Source organism: Monodelphis domestica, chromosome 7, assembly GCF_027887165.1.
Source record: "Monodelphis domestica isolate mMonDom1 chromosome 7, mMonDom1.pri, whole genome shotgun sequence".
Taxonomy (NCBI): domain Eukaryota; kingdom Metazoa; phylum Chordata; class Mammalia; order Didelphimorphia; family Didelphidae; genus Monodelphis; species Monodelphis domestica.
The window spans coordinates 97,638,820-97,662,259 of NC_077233.1; the positions used below are offsets into that span (position 1 = coordinate 97,638,820).

The window sequence follows — 23,440 nt, forward strand, 5'->3', positions numbered from 1 at the left end:
AGGTGGAAACTGAAGGCTACAAAGTGACCTCCAGAAAAGATGAGACAGCCCCTTAGCCCCCCTTTATGTAACTTCACTCACTAATTTCTCTTACTATTGGAATTGCTGTGATTATTGTTCTCTCCCTAGTTTCAGGAAAAATAATGATAGCAAAACACTTATAGGATTAATACATATATCCCACTTTAACCCAGAATACCACACCAAAGATTATTATTTACAGAATTAAACCCCCAAATTCTTATGTATCCATTTGGGTGAAACCCCCCTCCTCATTTCCTACCCAGCCCAGATTTAAGCAGATTCTCTACCCTCTACTGCAAGCCAGGGACAACAGGAATATTAATCACTTCTTAAGCATCAGCTGATATGACACACTTCACTGGTTTTTTCTGTTTACTGAAGCCACAGTAACATTACTAAGATACTATAATGAAACATAGAGAAATAAAAGCAGGAAATTGGAAAATACCTAAATTTGGATTGTGTTAATTTTATCCTTTAACCCTGCACCTAGCAGCATTGTTTCTGTTACTTATATTCTAAGTGATTCTGATTATGAGTTGATTAAAAGCAACAACGATTTTCTTAGCTGGTCATCCCACAGATCAGTGGGCACTGACACCTGGTTATCTTGCCTGTGACATTTATATCTAGCAAGCTTTGCTTTGTTGTAGCAACTTGATATGCAAGTTGGTCATAGAATGTTAATCGATTTGTTAAAAGTTAATGTGTGACATATCCAATTATCTGTAAGAAATCATGTATGTTGAAAAATAACACTGTATGCCAAGAAAAAATGTAACCACTAAAGTATAAAAATAAAGACAACTCTGTGTCAAAGGAACAGCTCCTGTTCACACCTGTGCAACAGGTCTAAAACATGCAGCTGTCTCCCATTCCTTATCTGCCTAAGTTGTCACACCTAGTCAAGAACACAGACTGCTGGACAGCCTTTGAAATAGGATTATTCTCTTACAAAAATGAACAATATGGAAATGTCTTGCATGATAATACATGTATAGCCCAGAACGAATTTTCACTATGAACAAGTAATGAGAAAGTAAGTGGTTGGTTCAAACAACTGAACAAGAAGCATTTATAAAGCTCCTACAATCTGCTAGACATTATTGTGGGCAGATGAAACTGGCCCTACTCTAGAGGTGTTTTTTTTTTTTTTATGGAGAAGACAAACATGTACATAAATACAAAATACATATGAGCTTATTTGGGAGGTCACTAGCAGTTAGTGAGAACAGTAAAGTCTTCATGTAGATGACACTTTTGCCAAAGTCTGAAGGAAATATGGAATTTTATGAGAAGCCAAAGGGAGAATAAATTCTGGGCATGATATGGTTAATGAAAAAGAACAGATGTGAAGATGACTAGTGTTATTTGTAAGTAACAAAAAGAAGTCTAGTTTTGCTAAACCAAGGAAATCTATTTTGGCAAGTGTTTGGAGAACAGAAGTAGGAGAAAAAAAGGCAAAAAAAGGCCTGGAAAACAAAAGAAATGGCTATATTATAGGAGGGGATGGACATAAGAGATGAGAAAAGAAGAATATAATATCAAGATTATAAGCTTGGGAGAATGGAAGAATGTTCATGTCACAAAGAGAGAGTGAAAAACATACAGTTGGAAGAGAAAAAACACCAAGTTTTCTTTCAGACATTTTTTGGAATGTCTCCAATTTGAAATGTCTAATAGGCAATTAGTGGGGGCAGCTAGGTAGCTCAGTGGATTGAGAGCCAGCCCTAGAGATGGGAGGGCCTAGGTTCAAATCTGGCCTCAGACACTTCCCAGCTGTGTGACCCCAGGCAAGTCACTTGACTCCCATTGCCTAGCCCTTACCACTCTTCTGCCTTGGAACCTAAACATAGTATTGATTCCAAGACAGAAGGTATGGGTTTAAAAAAACAAACAAAGAAATAAATAAATTTTAAAAAAGAGATTACAAGTAAATCTGGAGAGAATAGTTTCAACTGAATGATGAAGTCAAATTGTAAAAGGTAGAGAAACAAGTAAGAAGCAAGTGGAAGCAATAAGTATAGAGAGTTTTTGCCAGGACTAGCTGAGAGAGAGATAAAGGAAGATAAGAGGATGGAATCAAGATCACCTATAGCAAGTTTAGTGTCTTTGTGAGAAAGGGCCATCTCATTAGAGACTAAAGTTAAGGAATAAGGAGCAAGAGAAAATATCATGGAGTTGTGATAAGAGACAATGGGAGAAGAGGAAACTCAGAGCAAATAAGTCTCTTATTTTCTCAATTAGGAGGCAAGGTCAGAATAAAACAAATGCTTGCTTAGGTTTAGGTTCAGTTTTAAGGTTTAAGTCCACAAATCTGTATGAACTTACAGGCACAATTTCTTCCAGCTTCTTTCAGAAACAAAGAGCAGAGAAACACAGGAGTTGAGTGGTACTCCTTTTAGAAACCCTGAATGCTGCTGATCTGTTACTCTCAAAACTGTGTAGTTTCTAGAATGGAGTCCTCTTTTCTATATTTGATCTAATCCTGGTGACTTTTTAAAAAAAACATTTACTTTCTGCCACAGAATCAATAATGTGTATTAGTTACAAGGCAGAAGAGTGTTAAGTGCTGGGCTAGGTAAGGGTTAAGTGACTTGCCCAGGGTCACACACCTAGGAAGTGTTTGAGGCCAGATTTATCATCTTTTTTTTTTTTAAGTTTCTGTTTTCTTCACTATTTTTACACTTTCCCCCCTAACTTTTTTACCCAATTCCATCCTACCTTCAATTTCATTCTCAAATGTCATTGCAAAGACTTGTTTAATAATATATTTTTTTGCTGAGCATTTTAAAAACTGTTTTCTTTGCATAGCTTCTCAACATTTTATAAGATAATTATGATCAATTTTCCATCATCCTACTGTAAGAATTCACAACTGAATTGATATTTTTCCCCTTGATAGCAATCTTACTTCACATGACATGGACTGATTGCTGTCAGTATCAGATAAATGGCGATATTAGAAGTCAGATCAAGAAATATTGAGAAAAGCAGAGAAAGCAAATGTAACAAAGAGTAGATAGTTTTTGGAATAAGATTGGGTGGAAAAAAGGATGGTGAGATATAGGATGATAGCCGGGATATAGGATGATAGCCTGAAGGACTGCAAGGATCTATAGTTGTATATGTTTGCCACAAGGAAAGGGGCAGTGGAAAGGAAGAGCTTGAAAATGGGGATGGGAACATGAGTAAAAGTAAATGAACACCTTAGTGAAGACTACCTTTTCATCAGATATTTAAAAAAAGAATAGAGAGATGAAATCAAGAGGCTTTGAAAAGTAGAATGTAGAAGAGAGGAAGAAGTTCACAGTGAATGGCCTCTAGATTCTTAGTAAAGAAGAAATCTGCTGACAGGATATAGGGAGGAGATAGTGTTGAGAGAATGAGAAGAGAGGGGGTTTGAAGTAATTTCCATTAGGAAGGAGATTAAAAAATTAGCATAGAGTAAATGCCCTGGCCTTCTACAATAATGGACAAACTGAGCTAACATTTAAAAAAATGCCGAATGACTGGTTAAGTATCTTTCTTTGACTTTGTTCAGCTTCCTTCAGTTGCATGGGAGCAATAAAAGAGAAGGAAGCTGGTGAATGGGGCTGGGTTAAGCGTGGAAAAAACAGAGGCAAGGAATTAGAAGGGAGTAGAGGTTTGTAATATTCAACAAATAAAGAATCAAACTAAGCAAGAGGACAAAGTAAAATCAGGGCAAATGTAAGATAGGCTAGAAGGATTTTAAAGGGCAGAAGAATGGGAAGTCAAAGATGAACAATAGGATTTAGAAGAATGAGGCAAAAGGAAGAGAAATTTATGGACAGATAATTCATGAACATGGAAGCTGAATACTTGTGGATATAGTGATTTGAAGAATGGCATACACAAAATTATTACTATTTGTATTTTAAGATCTCCCTTTGAGAGCTTTTCATCCCTTCTGGACTGTTTTCCCTTATAGAATATAGTTCCTGGGATCCCATCTATATTTCCTCTGAACCCTTTAAAACTCCTTGTTGCCTATTTATACTTTCTCAAAGTCTAAGAATATACATACCACTGTACTCACTATTTCCTCTCCTCTATCACAACCATTTACATGAAGTGGTCATATTTCCCCAAAGGTTCTTATTATTTCCACCAAATTACTGTCTATGACAATGAAATGGTCAAGTAATAATAATCAATAAAATACCAATGAAATGAGAGTAAAAGCTGCACCAATAAAGAGATAAAGATTAAGGTGTAAAGTGCTACCTCTCAATGTGAAATATGCAAAAACAAACAAACAACACAAGAAGAATGTACTCTGAGAAATACCTAAGAAACTTGTGAGAAACCAAAGTAAGAAATTGGCAGAAAAGGTGAGCAATAAGTGAGAAAAAATTAAACATGTGCAAAATATTCTTACTTGTTGTAAGGGCTGAGGCTGCCCTGCTGCTACTATAGTAGTCACTGCTGCTGTTGACTGTACTACTACACTCTGTGGGTGAGCTGTAAAAATTTGTTGCCCTTGAATATACTGAAGCCCTGCTGCTTGTGGGTAATTCTGTAACAGAGAAATAAGGAAAATTAAATTATGATAAATGGCACATTAATTAGAAGATATTAAAATGTTAAATTGTCATATTTTACCTCTTGAAACAAAAGAGGGTTTAGTTTATCACATTTGGAAACAAAGTTTTAAAATTTCTACAAACGTTCTAGGCCCATTAATATTATCAATATATGATAAAAATAATAAGGGAATGTAGGGTCCATAACCAAAAAAATAAAAGTGCAGTGAAGCCCAAAATGGAATCACCCAATGCTTTAAAAACTTTTCTTCAAGGGTTTTTTTGTTCCTAACACCAACTTGCTTATTGTCTCATAGAAGAAAATATAGAAAAGATGATTAGCTGAACTTCTAAAAAAAAAAAAAAGCCAAACACCACAACACTGAAAATAATTCTAGTACTGCTTCTTCCATCTCAGAAAACAGCAAAAGGAATGAATGTATCCAAGTGTGGGAAGATTAAATTCAGAGAATCACAGAAATTAAAGAATTGAAAGCAACCTTGGTAGTAACATAAGTATTATTTTACTCCCAATTCAGGATTCCTTTTTTTCTTTGAAAAAAGACTCTCTCTCCCCATCTCACCTATGCTGGAAATACAGAGGCTACTAACAGGTACAAATCTATTACCAATCAGCAAGGTAATGGCGACCTGTTGTTTCTAGCTTATGCCATATAATCCTTACTTGGGCCTAAGGTCCTCTTGCTCCTGAAAATTCATCATATTAATACTGAAATTAGCAATGGACACCAGATCTGCATAGCCTACTGATCTTATAACTGCTAAACTTAAGAGTGCTGATAGCCTCAAGCTTCTCCACTAATTGGGACTTGGAGGATTTTTTTCTATAGTATGTTTTGTAGATGATCATAGTCTTTGCTTGAGCACTTAGAGAACTCAGCTTGCAAGGCAATCTATTAAAATAGTTAGGAAGTGCCTAATTAAGACATTTTCATTTTTATCCATTTGACCTATTTTTGCCTATTAAAGCTCTAAACGACATCTTTTAGAAATCTAACCTTTCACATACCAAACCTTTCTATATTGGGGGAAAAAATGCTATCTTTTTTTCTACTTCAATATTCCACTGAAGCTAGTTTCTTGGTTATGCCACTGAAACAAGATTTGGCAGATTTTAACAAGCTGGAAAGGGATGGCAGAAGTAAAAACGGACTGCGTTTAAATGTAGTCTCCTTGAACTTGATGAGTAATTTTGTCAGAATAGTGGCTAAGGATCAGAGTTAAGAGCATTTTAGCTTAGAAATTAACTTAACTGTTAAACTAATCAATTAATTATTCATATTCTACATAAGATCCTTTAACAAGTGATGAGATGGATAATCTACCAGAGAACAGGAATCATTTCAAATAATGACATTCTCAACATAAATGAAATGAGAAGATAAAAAGAAATTACAGTTAAAAGTAAGGATGTCTCATAAGTCTTCTTTGGAGGAGCAAACAAAAAAGTTGGTTTAAATGTTCATCTTAACAAGAAACATTTCATGTATTTATAAAAAGATCTCTATTGGTACATCTGAAAATATATAACATTCTATTGTAGAGGATAAGGAAGCAGAGAAATTCTTATTATATACTTAATATATACTTTAATATATACTTTATACATAGTGACATTAATGCAAAGGTAGGCTAAGGGAGAACAGTAAAAACATGTTTGTAAATGGAACTAAGTACGAAGACACAGCAATGTTTAAAAGCTTATATAGGAAAAGATTTACTTGCAATCCTACACAGCATGAAGTCTTTGGTTAAAAAAAAGATGCTTGGAGTACCTTACTGGACATGGTAAGCACTAACTAATCAAACAACAATTAGTTGATATTTATAACTAGCATAACATAAAATTAATTATATCTTAGTAGGCATGAAATAAATGGTCATGAATTGGAGAATCATTTCCCAGTTATCTGTATGCATAGTCAGAATACTAACCAAAATCAACACTAAGTAAGACAACAGCAAATAATTCTAAACAATTTTAACCTTACCTATTCAGAAAAAACTATTGATGTTGAAAAATGGGAAATGACTATTTCCTTTAGAATTCCTACTCTTCCGTTTACCTCTAATTTCTCCCTGGAATGGAATATTACTATATGCTAGACACTATGCTAAGCACTTTATAAATGTTATCTCATTTGGTTCTGATAACTGTCCTTAGAATTGGGGTTATTATTATCCCCATTTTGTAGTTGAGAAAATTGAAGCAGAGGTTTAGTGATTTGCCCAAGGTAGTGTCTGAGGAGACATTTGAACACAGGTCTTCCTAACTCTAGGCTCAGCACTCTACTTATTGCCTATTACTGCGCCCATGTCTTCGCTCATCATCAAAAATTCCTCATTTGATTCATGCATTCTACCTTTTGGAGCTAAACTTAAGAAGTAGGAGGCAGCTGGGTGGCTCAGTGGATTGAGAGCCAGGCCTAGAGACGGGAGGTCCTAGGTTCAAATCTGACCTCAGACACTTCCCAGCTGTATGATCCTGGGCAAGTCACTTGACCCCCATTGCCTAGCCCTTACCACTCTTCTGCCTTGGAGCCAATACACAGTATTTAAAAAAAAAAAGGTTTATTTAAAAAATAATAATAATTTAAAAACAAACTTAAGAAGTAATCTTTCCCGTCACCAATATATTACCTCTACTTTCTTTCCTCTTACTCTCTACAATTCAGCCTCCAAACTTGTAATGCAACCAAAATTCTTTCTCTAAAGTCTCTTAAATTGCCAAATCCCATGATCTTTTCTCAGTTGTCATCCTTCTCTGGAGAAGGACACCTTTTGACATTCTTCTCCTTAATGGTCTCTTCTCTCTGGGTTTCTGTGAGACTGGTTCTCCTTCTACCTGTCTCACTGCTCCCCAGTCTCCTTTGTTGGATCTAAATTCAAGTCATCTCTACCAACTATGGGTATCACACAGGGCTCTGTCCCAAGCCCTTAAATACCATTTTATTTCCATTGATTCAACTATCATATTGACGCTGATGATCTTCAAATCCACTTATACACAGACCTAACCTTCCTGCTGAACTAGTCTCCAATTTACAATTATCCATTAGGCATTTCAAACTATAAGACCTATAGACATCTTAAAATTCAACATGTCTAAAACCAGGCTCATTATCTTCTCCCTCAACCCCTCCTTTCCTAACTTTTCCATTACTGTAAAAGACATCACCATCCTACCAATAACTTTTTATTTTCCATATCCAATCTTTTGCTGAAACCTGTCAATTAAGATCTATCACATGCATCCCCTTCTCTCTGATACAGCTATTACCTCAGTTTAGTGCAGGTCCACAGTAGCAAATACACAGTTTTAAAATATTTTCTTTCCTCTAAGCTTGTCTTTAATTTCTCTTTTCTTACTGCAGTTGCTGATATTTCTAGAACTGCATCAAGTAGTTGTGAAAGGCATCCTTAATTCTTGCATTTCCTAGAAAAGATAGTGCTTTCCTCATAGTAAAGAGTTTCAGATATTTCTGTTTTTACATTAAAAATGACGAGTCAATGCCTATTTTAGTAATCTTAAAAAAATTACAAATATATGTTAGAGCTAAAAAAGGTGTTTCTTTCCCCACCCTCTATCAGATAGTGGCATGAGGTTGTGTTTTCAATATGATTATACTGTTTTCTTAATATTGAAACCTTCAAGCATTTTTGACATAAATCTAACTTGGACTTGGTGATAAAACCATCAAACAAAGGAGATAACTTATAGAGAAGGAAAAAACATTCCCCACAAATACAGTAAGGGTAAAAGATCTAAAAGTAGAAGGAAAATAAAGGGGAATGAAAGGTGAAAAATATTTCCCAAAGTTATTTTGTACTAATTACAAAAGAGAAAATAGGTTAGTAAAAGATATTACAAAAGGACATGTTGGAAACAAATTCAATAAGCTCAATGTTTGATAAATTTGACAATATAAATTACACGGGAGAAAACCACTCTATTTCATAAGAATTTATGGAAATACTGGAATGTAGTTGGACAGAATTTGGGTTTAGATTAACATCTTAAAAAAATGTGTAATACAATGAACACAAAGTAACTGTGACTTGAATATTTCACAAAAATATAGTAGAGAACCAAAACAAACATTTTCACATCTTGGATTAGGAGATGGGGAAGAATTCTTAACTCAAAAGGAGATACAAGTATGCTTACAAAAAATAAAACAGATAATTCCAATTATATGAAATTGATTTTTTCTCTAAAAACTGAAACAACTAGGATAAGGAAATGTTGATAGGAGGAAAAAATGATTTTTTTTTGTATCATTGCCTCCACATGAGGATCTTACATCCAAGAAACATAAGAACCTAACATGAATATTAAGACTAACACCACTTTTGACAGGACATGTAGATCAAAAGACATGAAATTTTCAAAAGAATTATAAATTAATATTTTTCTTGAAAGATGGCCTTAAATAAAATGATAGCATAATGTAGCATTTATATAAGTTTTAAAGTTTGCAAAGAACTTTGAGTTATCTCATTTTCTCCTCATATTAACCCTATGAAGTAAGGACTATTACTCTCATTTTTCAGAGGAAGATGAAAGAGATTAAATGACTTGCCAAAGGTCACATAACTATTAAATTGTTGGACCAGGGTTTGAACCGAGATATTTCTAACTAAAAATCCAACATTCTCTATCCATGATACCATCTAGCTTCCCTAAGGGAAATGAATATCAAAACACCCCCTCAAGTTTCAAACTGGCAAAGTATGACAAAAGACAGCAACAGTCAGTGCTGAAGAAGAGATAAAAATCATCCTAGAGACCAAATATGCTAATGAAGAAACTGAATGTTCAATCAATAATTCATAATACTTATATTCCTTTCTAGACTGAAGTAGAATTCATTTATATTGGATGTTTTTTTTTTTTAAACCCTTACCTTCTGTCTTGGAGTCAATACTGTATATTGGCTCCAAGGCAGAAGAGTGGTAAGGGCTAGGCAATGGGGGTCAAGTGACTTGCCCAAGGTCACACAGCTAGGAAGTGGCTGAGGCCGGATTTGAACCTAGGACCTCCTGTCTCTAAGCCTGGTTCTCAATCCACTGAGCTACCCAGCTGCCCCCAGGGCAGGGTTTTTTTTAAAACAAATTTTTTTAAAAATCCAATGAAGCTCTTTTGTGGTGGCAAAGGTTTCAAAACAAAGTAGATGCATATCACTGGGAATGGCTAAACAAGAGATAAGTGAATGTAACAGAATATTACTATGTCTTGAAAAATTGCAGACTAATGAAAAATTCAAAGAAACAGAGAAAACTCATATAAATAGATGCAGTGACATAAACAGAAACAGGAAAACAAAACAATGTCAATGGGGAAAAAAGTCAAAACTAAATACTATGAAATTATACTAGGCAGGCACAGTTTATGTGCTAGCTGTTTTTGTAAACTGCCTTTCCCCTCTTTTTTATTCTTAGTTATGAAAGATGGCCGTATGTAGTGGAGGCAAAAGGAAAGTGCATGGAAATCAATATAAGGTAAAAATAAAACAAAAGCAAAAAAAGTAAAAAAAAATTTCAGATACTACCCCAAAATGATATTGTGAAGCAGTATCAAGTTAGGTACAGACCTAATTAATGTCCACTTTTCTCAACTGAGATGACATGGCAGAAAGAGAAAGAAAAGATTTCTTCAGCACATGTGAGGCTTCAGCTCAATTACAATGGGAGGATTAACTAGGCCTGACTCACGAATAGATGGTAACGAATGATGGGCAGATTGGCTAGGAAGAGAAAAAAGTAAATATGAAGATTTAGGAATTTATTTAATTACTAACTCTGAAAGAAATCACTTGGTGCATTGGGATAGAGAAATTGGATTCTACTTTACAACTTCTAGATAACAAAGAGTGTCAATTGTTTCGAACTACCATTCTTATGTGTCTTTTGTAAGTTATATAGGGACCAACTCATAGGTGCACAACACCAAGATTCTAATTATCTTCATGGACTTTAAGTCCTTTAGCATTTTGGGGCCTCCTTCACATACATACACGCACAACTATATAATGAAGTGATTAGTCTCAGTGATGACTTCTCTAAAATTCCTTCATGAACTAATTTATATTATATGACTAGACTCAAAGTAATATAAGAATATGCATCAGGAATGAATTCACTTGTATGAGTGGTAGGCACTCAAATGTGCAAGAAAACAATGTCTGGTCTAGGAAATGTCAAATATGACAAGTGTGATGTATAAAAAAGGAAGAAGTTAACAAAAATATGTCTGGTTCAGAGATCTATAAAGTACACTAAAGTAAGTTTAGATTTTTAAAAACCAAGTATTGTAAGAAAACATGATACATATAGCAAAAATTAGTCAAATATTGGATAAAATGGATGCCATCTAGTCTAATACCAACTCTTCAACTCCTAAGTTGTAAAAAAAAAAATTACAAAGAACACAATAGTTCAAGACTTTATTTTTATACTGGTTGATTCCTGTCTCTTCCTCGAAATTTCATCATTATTAATTCTAATGTTTTATTTTTATGAAGGGTCCTTGAAGGGAGCAGCTGCATGGCTCATGGGATTGAGAGCCAGGCCTAGAGAGGGAAGGTCCTAGATTCAAATCTGGCCTCAAATACTTCCTAGCTGTGTGACACTGGGCAAGTCACTTAAAACCCATTGTCTAGCCTTTACTACTCTTCTGCCTTGGAATCAATATTCAGTATCGATTCTAAGAGAAAGGTATGGGTTTAAGAAACAAATAAAATAAAAATAAAGGATCCTGGGCATAAAAGATTATGTATTAGTTCCTGTATCGAAAAGTATTCAAGATACTACAAAAACAATGAATACAAAATGAGGGGGGTGAGGTGAAGAAAAGAAGAAGGAAAGAAGCAGGCTGTCTCAAACTTTTCTGTGATTAAAATATCAAGTTCTCAATCATGATAGCTAATGTCAAAGACCTGAGGATGTAAATGACCATGGAATACCTGATAACAGAAAAAACGGAGAGGGTGAAACTAATATAGTAAGCAGAATGTAAACAAAGATATGATGATTTTGAAAATTAGTTACCTGTACAATTGGTGGAGTTGATTGAGAATAAGGTGATGTCACACCATAAACAGTCTGACATGTCTGCCCCTGGTAATATATAGCTGTTTGAGACTGTGCAGGCGAGTATGGCTGCTGCACAGTGACAGTCTGTTGATTAGAATCCCAAACACTATAACTTTGTCCCTGTACAGGACCTGAGGCAGATGCTGGCAAAACAGCTACATTAGATTCCTGATGAACAACAGCTTCATTCTGTGCTACGTACTGTGAAGTTGAAACCTCCATTGGTGTTGCTACATGTTGCACTACTGGAACTGGCTGAGGAGTAGTGAGACTTGGTTCTACTGAATGTCCCAAATTCTGGGAATGTTCATAGGTGGCAGGAGAACACATAGGGTCCATGCTAGGCGTGGGTAATAGCACCTTCCCAGCATTAGGATTGCTAGGATCCACATAGGCCTGCATGGGATAACCAGGAGGGTAGCCGACAAAGCTATGATGAGGACCACTATAGCCCAAAGACTCATAGGGCAGGGGGGAAGTCATCCCAAGGTTCTGCATTTGTTGCTGCTGCTTCTGGGCCTCTCGCTGGGCCACCTCCTGTTCAAATAGCTTCCTGCGCTCTTCTGTGGAAAGCTTATTGCGGTCCTTAAGACGAACTTTTTTCTTAGAAGTGGGTGTATCATATCTGAAAATGAAATAGATGAGAAGATCAGGAAAGGTTTTATCCATTTAAAAAACTCTTGAGCACTTCAAAGAATGTTATAGCCTATATCATCCAGAATCTTGTCCCTTTTGATCAACCCTCTCTGTTTGGACATCACTTGGATCTTGGAATGTGGCCTAGAAAACATGCCTAGGTCTCTACTTACCTTCTCTTGACGTTGACTTGAAGGTTACCATCTTATGGCTCTACTTCCTTTTATAACTAAACCCCTAGAGAACCATTATATATTGTAACTGTTACCTTCACATTTTGTACTGAATTCTCAATCCTATGTAATTCAGGTTCCAATCTCAACCATATGACAAACCACTACACCAAGGCTACAAAGAACTGCTCAATAAAAAGTTTTCTCGCAGTCATTTTTTTTGTCTCAGTTGACCAGTTAGTTCTTCTCTCAGTTTATAACATTACTTCCCTGAATCTCCTTTCTTTTTCAGGATTATCTTTGTCTTATTCCATAACTATGGGTATGCCATGGTGATTTATTCATCTCTTATGGGAATAATTATTATATCCAGTATCTATCCAACCCTCATTTTTCTACTAAGACTCTCATTACCAACTATATGCTACATATCTCTACCTGGATGTCTGATGGGTATTCACACCTAAGAGACATGCCCAAGAGAACTCATTTTCCCTACAATGAACCCAATTCTTCTTAAAATGTACCCATTTTATAATCATTCTAGTATTCAAGGATTGTAGATCCACAACCTTAGAATTATCCCTGGTTTTCCCCCTTTCCCTTATCCCCACTTCCCATTTAAGTTGTCATATTTTTAAATTCTATTTTCACAGCCTCATTTGCATTATTTTCTCCTACCAAATTACTTCACTCTCTCCTAAGAATACTACAATGACCTCAGAATTAGTTCCTGACCTATAATATTTATTGGGAAAAGATGAGAGGAGTGAAAGAACAGGGGATAAAGAAGGTTTGTAGCAGGGTATGGAGGAGTTGAGGGGAGAGAGGAATATTGCTCAGTGACGCAAAGGAGAGAGATGCCTCCTGCGGAGAGGAAGCAGCAGGGGTCCAAAAAGGACTGTTTGTTGATGAATGACTGAACTAATGTTCAGCTCCCTCTATGCCCCAGAAAAGATAGTCCTTTTATCTGACTGCGAATTCAAATTTCCTGTTCATTTCTGACCTCAGGTCTTTTCTGTTTCAAGATACTCTTCCTATACTTGTCAAATTCATCTTTCTAATACGGAGGTCTAACAATTTAATTTCATTGTTAAACAATTTTCAATGACTTTCTATTCATTTCCTTTAGGATAAAATACAAATCGCTTCACTTTGGCATTATAGGCTCTTTATAATTTGCTTCCAACATACCTTTTTGTACTTTATATGACTACTCAAACTTCCAGATCAACCGGCTTACTTATCATTCCTTGAACTCTTGAAATCTATCTGTCATTCTTATGCCTTTGGAAGAGGCAATGTCCTATACCTAGATCTTTAATTACTTAATTCTGCCATCTCAAAACTGTTAGCTCCCTTCAAGGATCAATTTGGGTCTTCTATGATAAGTTATCCCAGATTCCCATAGTGTGTCATCAAGTTGTAGCTCCAAATGGAATGTAAACACATTTTTAAGAAAAAGGAGTTTTTGGTTTTGTGCTTAAAGTTTGTTAAGGTGACCTTAAGTGTTATACATAGTTTACAACAGACACACTGACCTACCTTAATGGTCAGTTTGATAATTCTCTAAAGCAGGAAAGGGAGTATGATCTTGTCAAAAGATAAAGACAAGGAGTTAACTAAAATAATAAAAATAGTGAGTCTCTTTAGCAGACCAGGCATTTCTGTTCCTATTACTCTATAAGGGAAGAGGCAAAAACTAAAAAACTGCATACTGAAACTTTTGTTAAAAAATTATTATTCTTGGGGCTGCTAGGTGGGTCAGTGGATAGAGTCAAGCATAGAGAAAGAAGGTCTTGGGTTCAAATCTAGCCTCAGACACATTTTAGTTGTGTGACCCTGGGCAAGTAACTTAACCCCCATTACTTAGGTCTTACTGTTCTTCTGCTTTGAAAGCAATAGTTAGTATTGATTCTAAGAGAGAAGGCAAGAGTTTTAAAAAACTCCTTGAAGTACACTAATAAGATATCATCAGTCCACTAAAAAATAAAGCAAAATATGCTAGGTGGAATAGATGGAAGGGAAATGGGGAATGGGGGTGGGGGTAAGGGGAGAGAAGTGTAGAAGTACATATGCTGGGGCACATATAAATGAAAGGCTTATAGATATTTAAAAATATTAATAGCAAAAAAAATCAACTTTTAAAAAGGCTTACCTGGTATATATGGATAATAAATGGATAATTTTAACTCTTAAAATATTTCCAGAATTACTTATAAAAATAATTTTTAATATTCATGGTGTTTTTTAAATTTTGAGTTAAACTATTTCTCCTGCCCCCTCCCTAAAATAGATTTTACATGTATAATCATTCAAAACATTTTTCCATATTAGTTCTTTGTAGAAAACATGAAACGCCACCCCGCAAAGCAAGAAAGTGAAATATTTTATAATTTGGTTTGGATTCAGACTCCATCAATTATCTCTGGAAGCAGCTGGCATATTCTTCATAAATCCTTTGTGATTATCTTGGATCACTGACTTGCTGAGAATAGCAAAGGCATTCACAGTTGTTCATCATATAATATTGCTGTTACTATTTGTTTGGTTCTGCTCATTTCACTTTTCAGGTTTTTCTAAAATCACCCTGCTCATCATTTCTTATAGCACATTACAACCATATATCACTCAGCCATTCTCCAAAAAATGGACATTCCCTTGTTTTCAATTCTTTGCCACTACAAACAATAGGAGCGGCTATAAATGTTTTTGTACATATAGAATCTTTTCTTTTTTTATCTCTTTGGGATACAAATCTAGTAACAGCTCTGATGGGTAAGGGGGCATGATGGTTTTATAATTCATTGGGCATAGTTCTAAATTGCTCTCCAGAATGGCTGAACTAGTTCCCAACTTTCCCTAAAGTGTGTTAGTGTTTCAATTTTTCCATACCCCTGCTAAATTTGTCATTTTTCTTTTCTGTCTTAATAGCTGCTTTAAAAGAAAGCTTGGGGGTTTCAATAAGTTTTCAGTTCTTCAAAGGGAGTATGATCTAAGAAGAAGTGTGTTTAATACATATGGCCTTGGCTCTAGTCTGTGAACAACCCCATAAGCACACTCTTCTTCCATGGAACTGACACCAGGGTGCCTAACTCTCTTGCAGCTGTTCCTGATCACCCTGAAACCACAACTTCGGACTACATTCCAGGATCTGGATCTGTGTGTCGGCACCCAGAGCAAGCTAAGGGACCCCTGAAATTTCCTCCTGACCAGTTGTCTGACCATTTACTTTCCATGGGCTGAGCTACAGAAGCTGGTGCTGCTAGTCTGTGCCCCACTCTCACCCTGGTGTGACACCTTTTGTGCTGAATGACCTAAGATGTCTTGGGCTAAACAATTATTTCACTTCATTCTTTTTTTGGGTTTTGCCTCACAAGAATTAGTTTTGAGGTGTCATATTAAAAGTTGGTAGGAGAATAATCTGGAGAGAACAGGAAAGTGCTTTCTCTGCCATCTTGGCTCCATTCATTTTAATATTTTTTTTGGGGGGGGGAATACATTTTTTTATTATTAAGCACTTATTAGTTCAAAATCTCTGCTCTAGCCAATCTTTCCTTTCTTAAATAATTAGTATATGTAAAATGCCATATCATTGAATAAGACATTTCACATTTTCATCTACTTTTTCATTCTTTTGATTTTGTTTTATTGTTTCTTGATGTCTAGTGAAGTCATTAGCTTCTATATGCCCAATTCTAATTTTTAAATACTGAATTTCTTCCATGACCATTTGATCCTCCTTTTCCATTTGGTCCATTGTACTTTTCATGGCACTCTTTTCTTCATTGGATTTTTTTTTGCCTTTTTTCCTAGTAGGTTAAATTCTGTTTTTAAGAAACTTTTCTATATTGGATTTTTCAACTTCTTTTTGTAGTTGACCAATTTTGCTTTTTAACCCATTTTCTTTTTACATTACTTTTATTTCTTTCCTCCCCATTTTTCTTTGACCTGTCTTATTTGATTTTTTAATTCCTTTTAAAATTCTTCTAGAGCTTGAGGAACTTGAGACCCCTCCCCCCCATTTCCCCTTTTTACAATTTTGTATGTGGTTACTTGAATCTCACCATACCCTATTGGGTCTGTGCTTTGCTCTTTGTCCTCATAGAAATTTTCCAAGGTTTGCTGATGTTTTTTTGTTTTTTGCTTTTTGCTTGTAAAGTGGAAATTCTAAAACCTGCTTACAGATTCTGTCTCCTCTGCTTCTGGCTTATAGGTGGCACTGTGAGATATTTTGCCCTGGAGCTTGATCTTTACCACAGCAGCATTAGCTTGAAAGAGACAAGTGCTATGGACTTCTGGGTCTCACTGCAGGCTAGTACCAGGGGCTGGGACTTCAAGGGCAGATCTGAGGTGCTCTTTTGCTGATGTAGCCTATGTCTTGGGATCCTGAAGTTAGTCTATGTCCAGCTGTGGAACCTTGGGGTGGTAATGGGGGTAGGGTGTCAGTCAGCACTCCTCTGTATGCAGTTTTACTTTCAGTTCCCCCTCATCCCAAGAAAATCCAACTCTCTCTGCCTGCCTTTCAAGTTGTCTTCAGTAGGAGAGCCCCCTCACTCCATCTTGCTGTTTTTTTTTTTACTTTTATTATCTTAGGTGCTTTTTAAAGATTAGTTTAGAAGGATTACCAGAGTGGTTTTGACTTTCACTTTCAGCTGCAATCTTGGCTCTACCCCTCAAAATGCCATATCCAGAATAAAGCACTTACAAAGACATAATTCTACCACTTTTGAAAAATAACCTAATACCTTTTCTTAAAAGGGTAAAATATTTTCCATGATGTCATTCAAATGTCATACAAGGAAAAAAAACAGCAGTTATCAGTTGTTTACAGTAGCTTTCACGCATAAACAAAATCTGACGTTAAAAAACATAAAAAGAAAATAAAATACATATTATTAGCTCTATCAATTGTTACTTGTAAACCCTCCTATTGAAATTACAAAATGTTTGCTTAGGTACTTCTATTTTTGATCAGATTATAAGGTAAATGCTGCTCCTACCAACCTATCATCAGGTCTTTTTGTTCCTCGTTCATAAGCAGAAGGTGGGGGTGAAAGGGAACTCCTTCGTTTCTTTTTTTCTTTGCTTTGTGTTTGCCTTTCTGGTTCTCTTTCTCTGGATCGGTTAGGAGTCTTTGGGGTAGCTGCTTGGTCTCTGAGACCTATAGCATCCCTTCCCCTATCACCTGAAAGAAAAACAACCAGTCAGTAAATGCTTCCTCTTTGCTATTATTAAAGTAAATTAAAATCTCAAATCTAAATAAATGAACTCATTATCTATCCTGAATGGGATGACAACTGTAAAAGAGATACTATTACGAATGACAAACAAGATGACAATTATAGTTCTTTTCTAAAAAATTTCTCTAACACTTCAAAAGAAAGAAATTATGCTTCATGCACAGAATAGTTATAACTTATTTCACAAGACATGGCAGAACTCCATCCCACCCCTCAACATACTAAAATCTCACTAATTAACTTTTAATACTTAGACCTCCTCTTTAGTGTCCCTAAAAACATCCTGGATGCCTGCGTCCAGAGGTGAGCACAAAAAAGGCCTTAGGTTTATGACTCAGAATGAACCCATAAGGGTAATGAATCTACTTGAATCTCAGATTCTGAAAGAGATCTGACTCTGTCCAGGCTTGTGAAGGAAAGAAAGGGGAAGAAGAAAAAACTAATGTAGTGGTCAGAGCCACTGACTAGAGGGAAACAGGTAATCAGCAATAAGCATGAAGAAAAGGGAGTTGAAAATCCATTAGTGACCAGCCTAATCCAATAGTTACTCAAGACAGAAACCTACTTGGGTGATTTCCATTTCCCTTAAGCTGAGACAACCCGGCTAGAATTCCCAAACAGGAATGATCCAGGGAAAATGAGGAAGAATTCAAAGGCATATGAGGAATATAACAAGTTATAAGAGATAACCTAAAAATAAATTACAAGTACAATCAGTACCCAATATCCAAAAACTCTCAGGTTGAAGATCTCAAGGAAGGGAGAAAGCACTCAATATCTCCTAAGGTAGCCTTATGTATTTAAAGAGAATAAGCCTAAATTCTCTTCTTGCTAATTTTACCTTTTCATTTAAATTTTTATCTTTTAGGATCAAATAATCCAGTTTTCCTCCTCTGGGCACTCTCTGTCTTATCTTATATCCCTTCTAAAATGAGATGCCTATAATTCAACTTAATATTCTAGATATAGTTTGGCTAAGACAAAGTACAGTGGGATTATCATTTCCTTATCCCCGGAAGATTATGTCTCAAGGCAGCTCAAAATCTTAAAAGTGATTTCATACTACTGACTAATAACCAAGAAGAGCCCTAGATCTTTCTCAAACAAACTTCCATCTTAGCATGTCTCCCCTATCTTATACTTTCAAAGCAGATTTCTCAAATATAAGCCTTAATATTTATTTCAGGCAATTGGGAAATAGCAGATACAGTGCAAGGCCTGGAGTCAGGAAAACTCATCTTCCTGAGTTCAAATCAGACCTCAAACACTAACTACCTGAGCGACCCTGGGCAAGTCACAACTGAAAACTGTCTGATTATTTGCAACCTCATTTGAAGTTTTTCTTGGTAAACATTCGGGAATGGCTTGCCTCTTCCTTCTCTAGCTTATTTTATAGATCAGGAAATAAGGAAAGAAGGGTTAAATAACTTGCTAGGGTCACTCAGTTAGTTGTTATATGAGGTTGGATTTGGACTTGGGCTTTCCTGACTATAGGTCTGAGCCATTCTATCCGCTGCCCCTAGTTGCCCTATTTATTTATACTAAATATTATTTTAGTAATACAATATGAATTTTTAATGTTTTAAGATCTTTTTGAACTTTGGTTAACCTAGTTTTGTGCCATCTGTTCCATTATCCAAATCATTTTTAGAAATATTAGACAGCACAGGGCCAAGTTAAGATCCATGCGTAACTTTATGTTGACATGAAGCAGCACATGACTATGCTTATTCGACCATTTCTGAAGCCATCTAAATTTACCGATGTATAGCTCACCTCTCTCTCTCTCTCATCTTTTCTACAAGAAGAACATGAGATACTTTATCAAATGCATTTAAAAAAATCTAGGTAAACAATAGTGATAGTACTCATATGATTTTTGGAAAAAGAATTTAAATTTTCATTAAATATAATAAATAAATAGTACATGTAAATATTACATTGAAATAGAAATTTGCAGCTGGAAAGGAGTTTAGAGAAAATCTACTTCAACCCGATTGTATAGATGAAGGCACTAAAGTTCTGAAAAGTTTCTTCATCCTCAAATATTTATTAAGCACATTATGCAAAGTGCTAAGGAAACAAAGATAAAAAGAAGAAACAATAAAAATTCTCAAAGTGCAACTAAGGAAATAGGAAGAAAAAGGACACATTTGGTGCCACACAAACCTATTTATAGAGGACCAGTGAATACATACCATTGTTCTCTTTTTCAGTCTGACTCTTTTTGGGAATTCGATACACTTCCTAATAAAACAAACCAGAGGGAAGGTTAGTTTTGTGAAGGGTTTCAATTGTTTAAAAAAGGATAATTTTACAAGGCAAGGGAGAAGCAGGAAGGATTGGGCAGACATATTATTTACAAAAGTTTATTAATGTTCACATTAATTAGGTTTAAATAATATTTTCTAGACAACTTAAGAGTTAGAGAAATCTGGATAAATGCTAAAAATTTATGAACAGTAAGTTTAAAAATGTTCACTTTCAGTTTTATCTAACAGTCTTCTTTAGCTACCAGATTAAGTGACCAGAAGGAGCTTATTTTAATTTTCTCATGAATTTTCCTATTGATTTTAGTTTCTGTCTCAGACTCCTTATATATAGAGTTAACTATATTTTCCTTGAAAAAAACTACAAAGGTTTTTCCTCATACTTAAGTGTAGCATGATGTTACTATAATTATTAATAGGTTATAATTATATTATGTGTTACATGTGATAGCAGTTGAATACTTTTCGAAAATGTATAGCCTCAGGGGGCTACTGCTAATTGGAGGGGGGAACCATTTTAAATTCTGTTAGTGGAGAATTTATGCCTAGATCTATTATCTTATTCTTAGCGACCTTTCTCCTTACTTTGCTTCCCCTATTTGAAAACATTGAAGTTTTATGAAATTCCTGTAAAACTTTTTATTCCATAGCTCTAAAAAGCACTGGGAGTTAGAAAGAACTAAGTGAGTAGTATCTAGTTCAATCTCCCTCTCAATCTTTTGGCTTGACCACTGAAAGAGGAATTTGAGGGAAATTAGGGAAAATTCCCTTGCTTAACACTAACATTCAGTAGTCTCTGCTTGCTGGATTATTAAAGTAACCTATTTCCTTGCTAGATAGCTCTCATTTTTATAGTACTCTTTAGAATGGGCTGCCTTCTTATAATCTCTACTTCTAGGTTCTTGTTCTACATCCTAATGCTAAGAATCTGGCCCACAGTATTGATTCTAAGATGGAAGATAAGGATTTTTAAAAAATAAAATGCTTCAAGATCACCACCATATACTATTAAAGAATTTCCCATCAACCATTCCTCTGCTAACAGTTTCAAGATCTACCTTGCCATTCTGGTTATCCCTTCTACTGTGCACACTCTCAGGGATTATTAGCCGTTTTTGGGTCATCAACCCATTTAGTAGTCTTATATGGACCCCTCCTTCTTAGAATGATGAATTTTTAAAAAATCATAATAATGGAAGGATTTTTGTCTTGATGCAAGTTCATAATAGTTCTCTATTCCCCCATCCCAAACTCTCTTGAGATTCAATAGGATCTGTGGACCTTAAGTTAAGAATGGATGTTCTAGGTGCAGTTAGGCAAGCACACTGAATAAAATGCCAGTCTTGGAGCTGGGTAGAACCTGGGTTCAAATTTGGCTTCAGGCACTTCCTACCATTTTAATGACACTGAGCAAGTCACTTAGCCCCCATTGCCTAACCCTTAGCTCTCTGCTGCCTTGGAATCCATACTTAGTATAGATTCTCAGACAGAAGGTAAAAGTTTAAATAATGATACTAAGAAGGTACATTTGAAAAAAAAAAAAGCTTTGTTATTATTAATATACTTTAAAAAATCTAATCAAGAATACCTTAGGTCTCTTTGAGGGTTTCCCCAAAAACTAAATGCACAAACTATTAAACACCCACAACCCCTTCTGAAATAAAAATGAAAATGACAATAGAAAAAGTAAATGTGGAAAATCTTTTCCCTGATAAAACTGTTGTAAGATTTGACGCATGAGAATAACAAGATCTCTCTAAAAGGCGGGTTGTTTGATCAGAGTTGGAGGGAAACAGAATAGAAGAGGAAAAATAGAGTCAGTGCTCAAGACTAGGTAACATCTTACTAACTAGGGCTGGAAAGTATGATTAGAGAAGTATACACTTTGGGAGTTTGGTAGGGTACTTTAATAAAACATGGTTCTTCATCAGCCATGAAATGCATGGAAACAAACACATTCAGATTTTTCTCACTTCAGGAATCAGGCATAAAAATGTTCTATTGGGATGAATGCTTTTGATTCCTTGTTTTAGTCCTAATTCCATTCTTGACTTTTTTCCCTTTGTTGTTTTTAAACTCCACACTGCGAACCTTCCTGGCTACAAAATCCAAGTAATCCAGAGGGTAATCAGGTAAATGCAGCACAAAGAAAAAATAGGCACCCCTGAAAAAGTCCTCAGGCTTATGGACGAGTTTTTAAATATGCCTAAACAATGCAACAAATGAGACCAGAACATAATTATAATGAACTAAAACGAAAATGTATCTTCCAAATAAATATATAACATTCCAGGTCATTTAAAAGTGTTCGTTTCTTTCAAAACAATGTGCCACAGTAGGGAAAGTGTGGTACACAAAATCACTGGAAATCAGTGGCAAAGATTAACTATGTTGCCCCTACTCAAAAATCCATTTGGGTAAAACTGCTAAATTGGAAAGATGAAATCAGTAAATATCAGTTTTTAAAACATTTTATCAAGTACCTCTGTGCCAAATACTATTGAAAGCAGGACATAAGTAATTTATTCCCACTATTCACACAGGTAGTGGTACAAATAAAATGACTAGAACTGAAAGAAAACCTGGAGGTAAGTACTTGAGAGCTCTCTTCCCAAATTGTGTTAATCAATATTGAGCTCTGGAGTTTTCAGGAAGGCTATTATTTCTAGAGTTTTGCCAAATATGTGAAAGAAGTGGAAAGGATACTGGATTTGAAATAAGAGTACAGGTACAAGTATTTGCTCTCACTTTCTTATGTATCACTATATATATATCTCACTTTCCTATATATCCATAAAATATTATATATTTATTATATTTAACATTTATTAGCACCTACTATGTTCTAGGCTCTGTGCTAAGCACTTTACAAATATCTCATTTTATCCTCACAAACCTGGAAGAAGGTGCTATTATATTTATAGTTGAGGAACCTGAGGGAGAGAGAGAGGCTAAGTAACTTGCCCAGGGTTACATAGCTAATAAGTATCTCATTTGACCTCAGGTTTTCCTAACTCCAGACCTGGTCCTTAATCCAATGTACTACCTAGGTGCCCCTAAAAATATAGAGATTAGAATATATGACCTCTTAAGTTACTTCTTGATTCTACACATGTTCCTAAAAATGTAATAATAAAAAATTATCTCTGACATTGGCTTAAAGTGATTACTGAAATTTTGTATAGTAGAAAAAATAATAGAAACAATTTAAGTTCTACCTCAGAGCTTTCCTTATATGTAGTACATCTATTTCAGTGTATACATTGCAGTTTTACTTCAACATCTAATATGCCTTTACAATTAATTTTCTTTCTTTCTTTCTTTTTTTAAAACCCTTACCTTCCATCTTGGAGTCAATACTATGTATTGGCTCCAAGGAAGAAGAGTGATAAGGGCTAGGCAATGGGGATCAAGTGACTTACCCAGGGTCA

The 23,440-nt window shown here is 35.3% G+C and overlaps 1 protein-coding gene across 4 annotated transcripts in view; it reads right to left on the reverse strand.

Moving 5' to 3' along the window:
- The window catches only part of SETD2 (SET domain containing 2, histone lysine methyltransferase), a 143,323-nt gene that overhangs the window by 22,804 nt on the left and 97,079 nt on the right, over positions 1–23,440 (reverse strand). For 2 of the 4 annotated variants that reach the window (XM_001375941.5, XM_056805191.1), the window contains 4 exons: positions 19,938–19,986; positions 17,504–17,684; positions 11,643–12,312; positions 4,427–4,564 (listed from right to left, as the gene is read on the reverse strand). In XM_001375941.5, the coding sequence (XP_001375978.3) occupies positions 4,427–4,564; positions 11,643–12,312; positions 17,504–17,684; positions 19,938–19,986 (1,038 nt within the window). Of the gene's footprint in view, positions 1–4,426; positions 4,565–11,642; positions 12,313–17,503; positions 17,685–19,937; positions 19,987–23,440 lie in introns of those variants that run through there. The other 2 variants (XR_008913494.1, XR_008913493.1) reach the window with 1 other exon arrangement.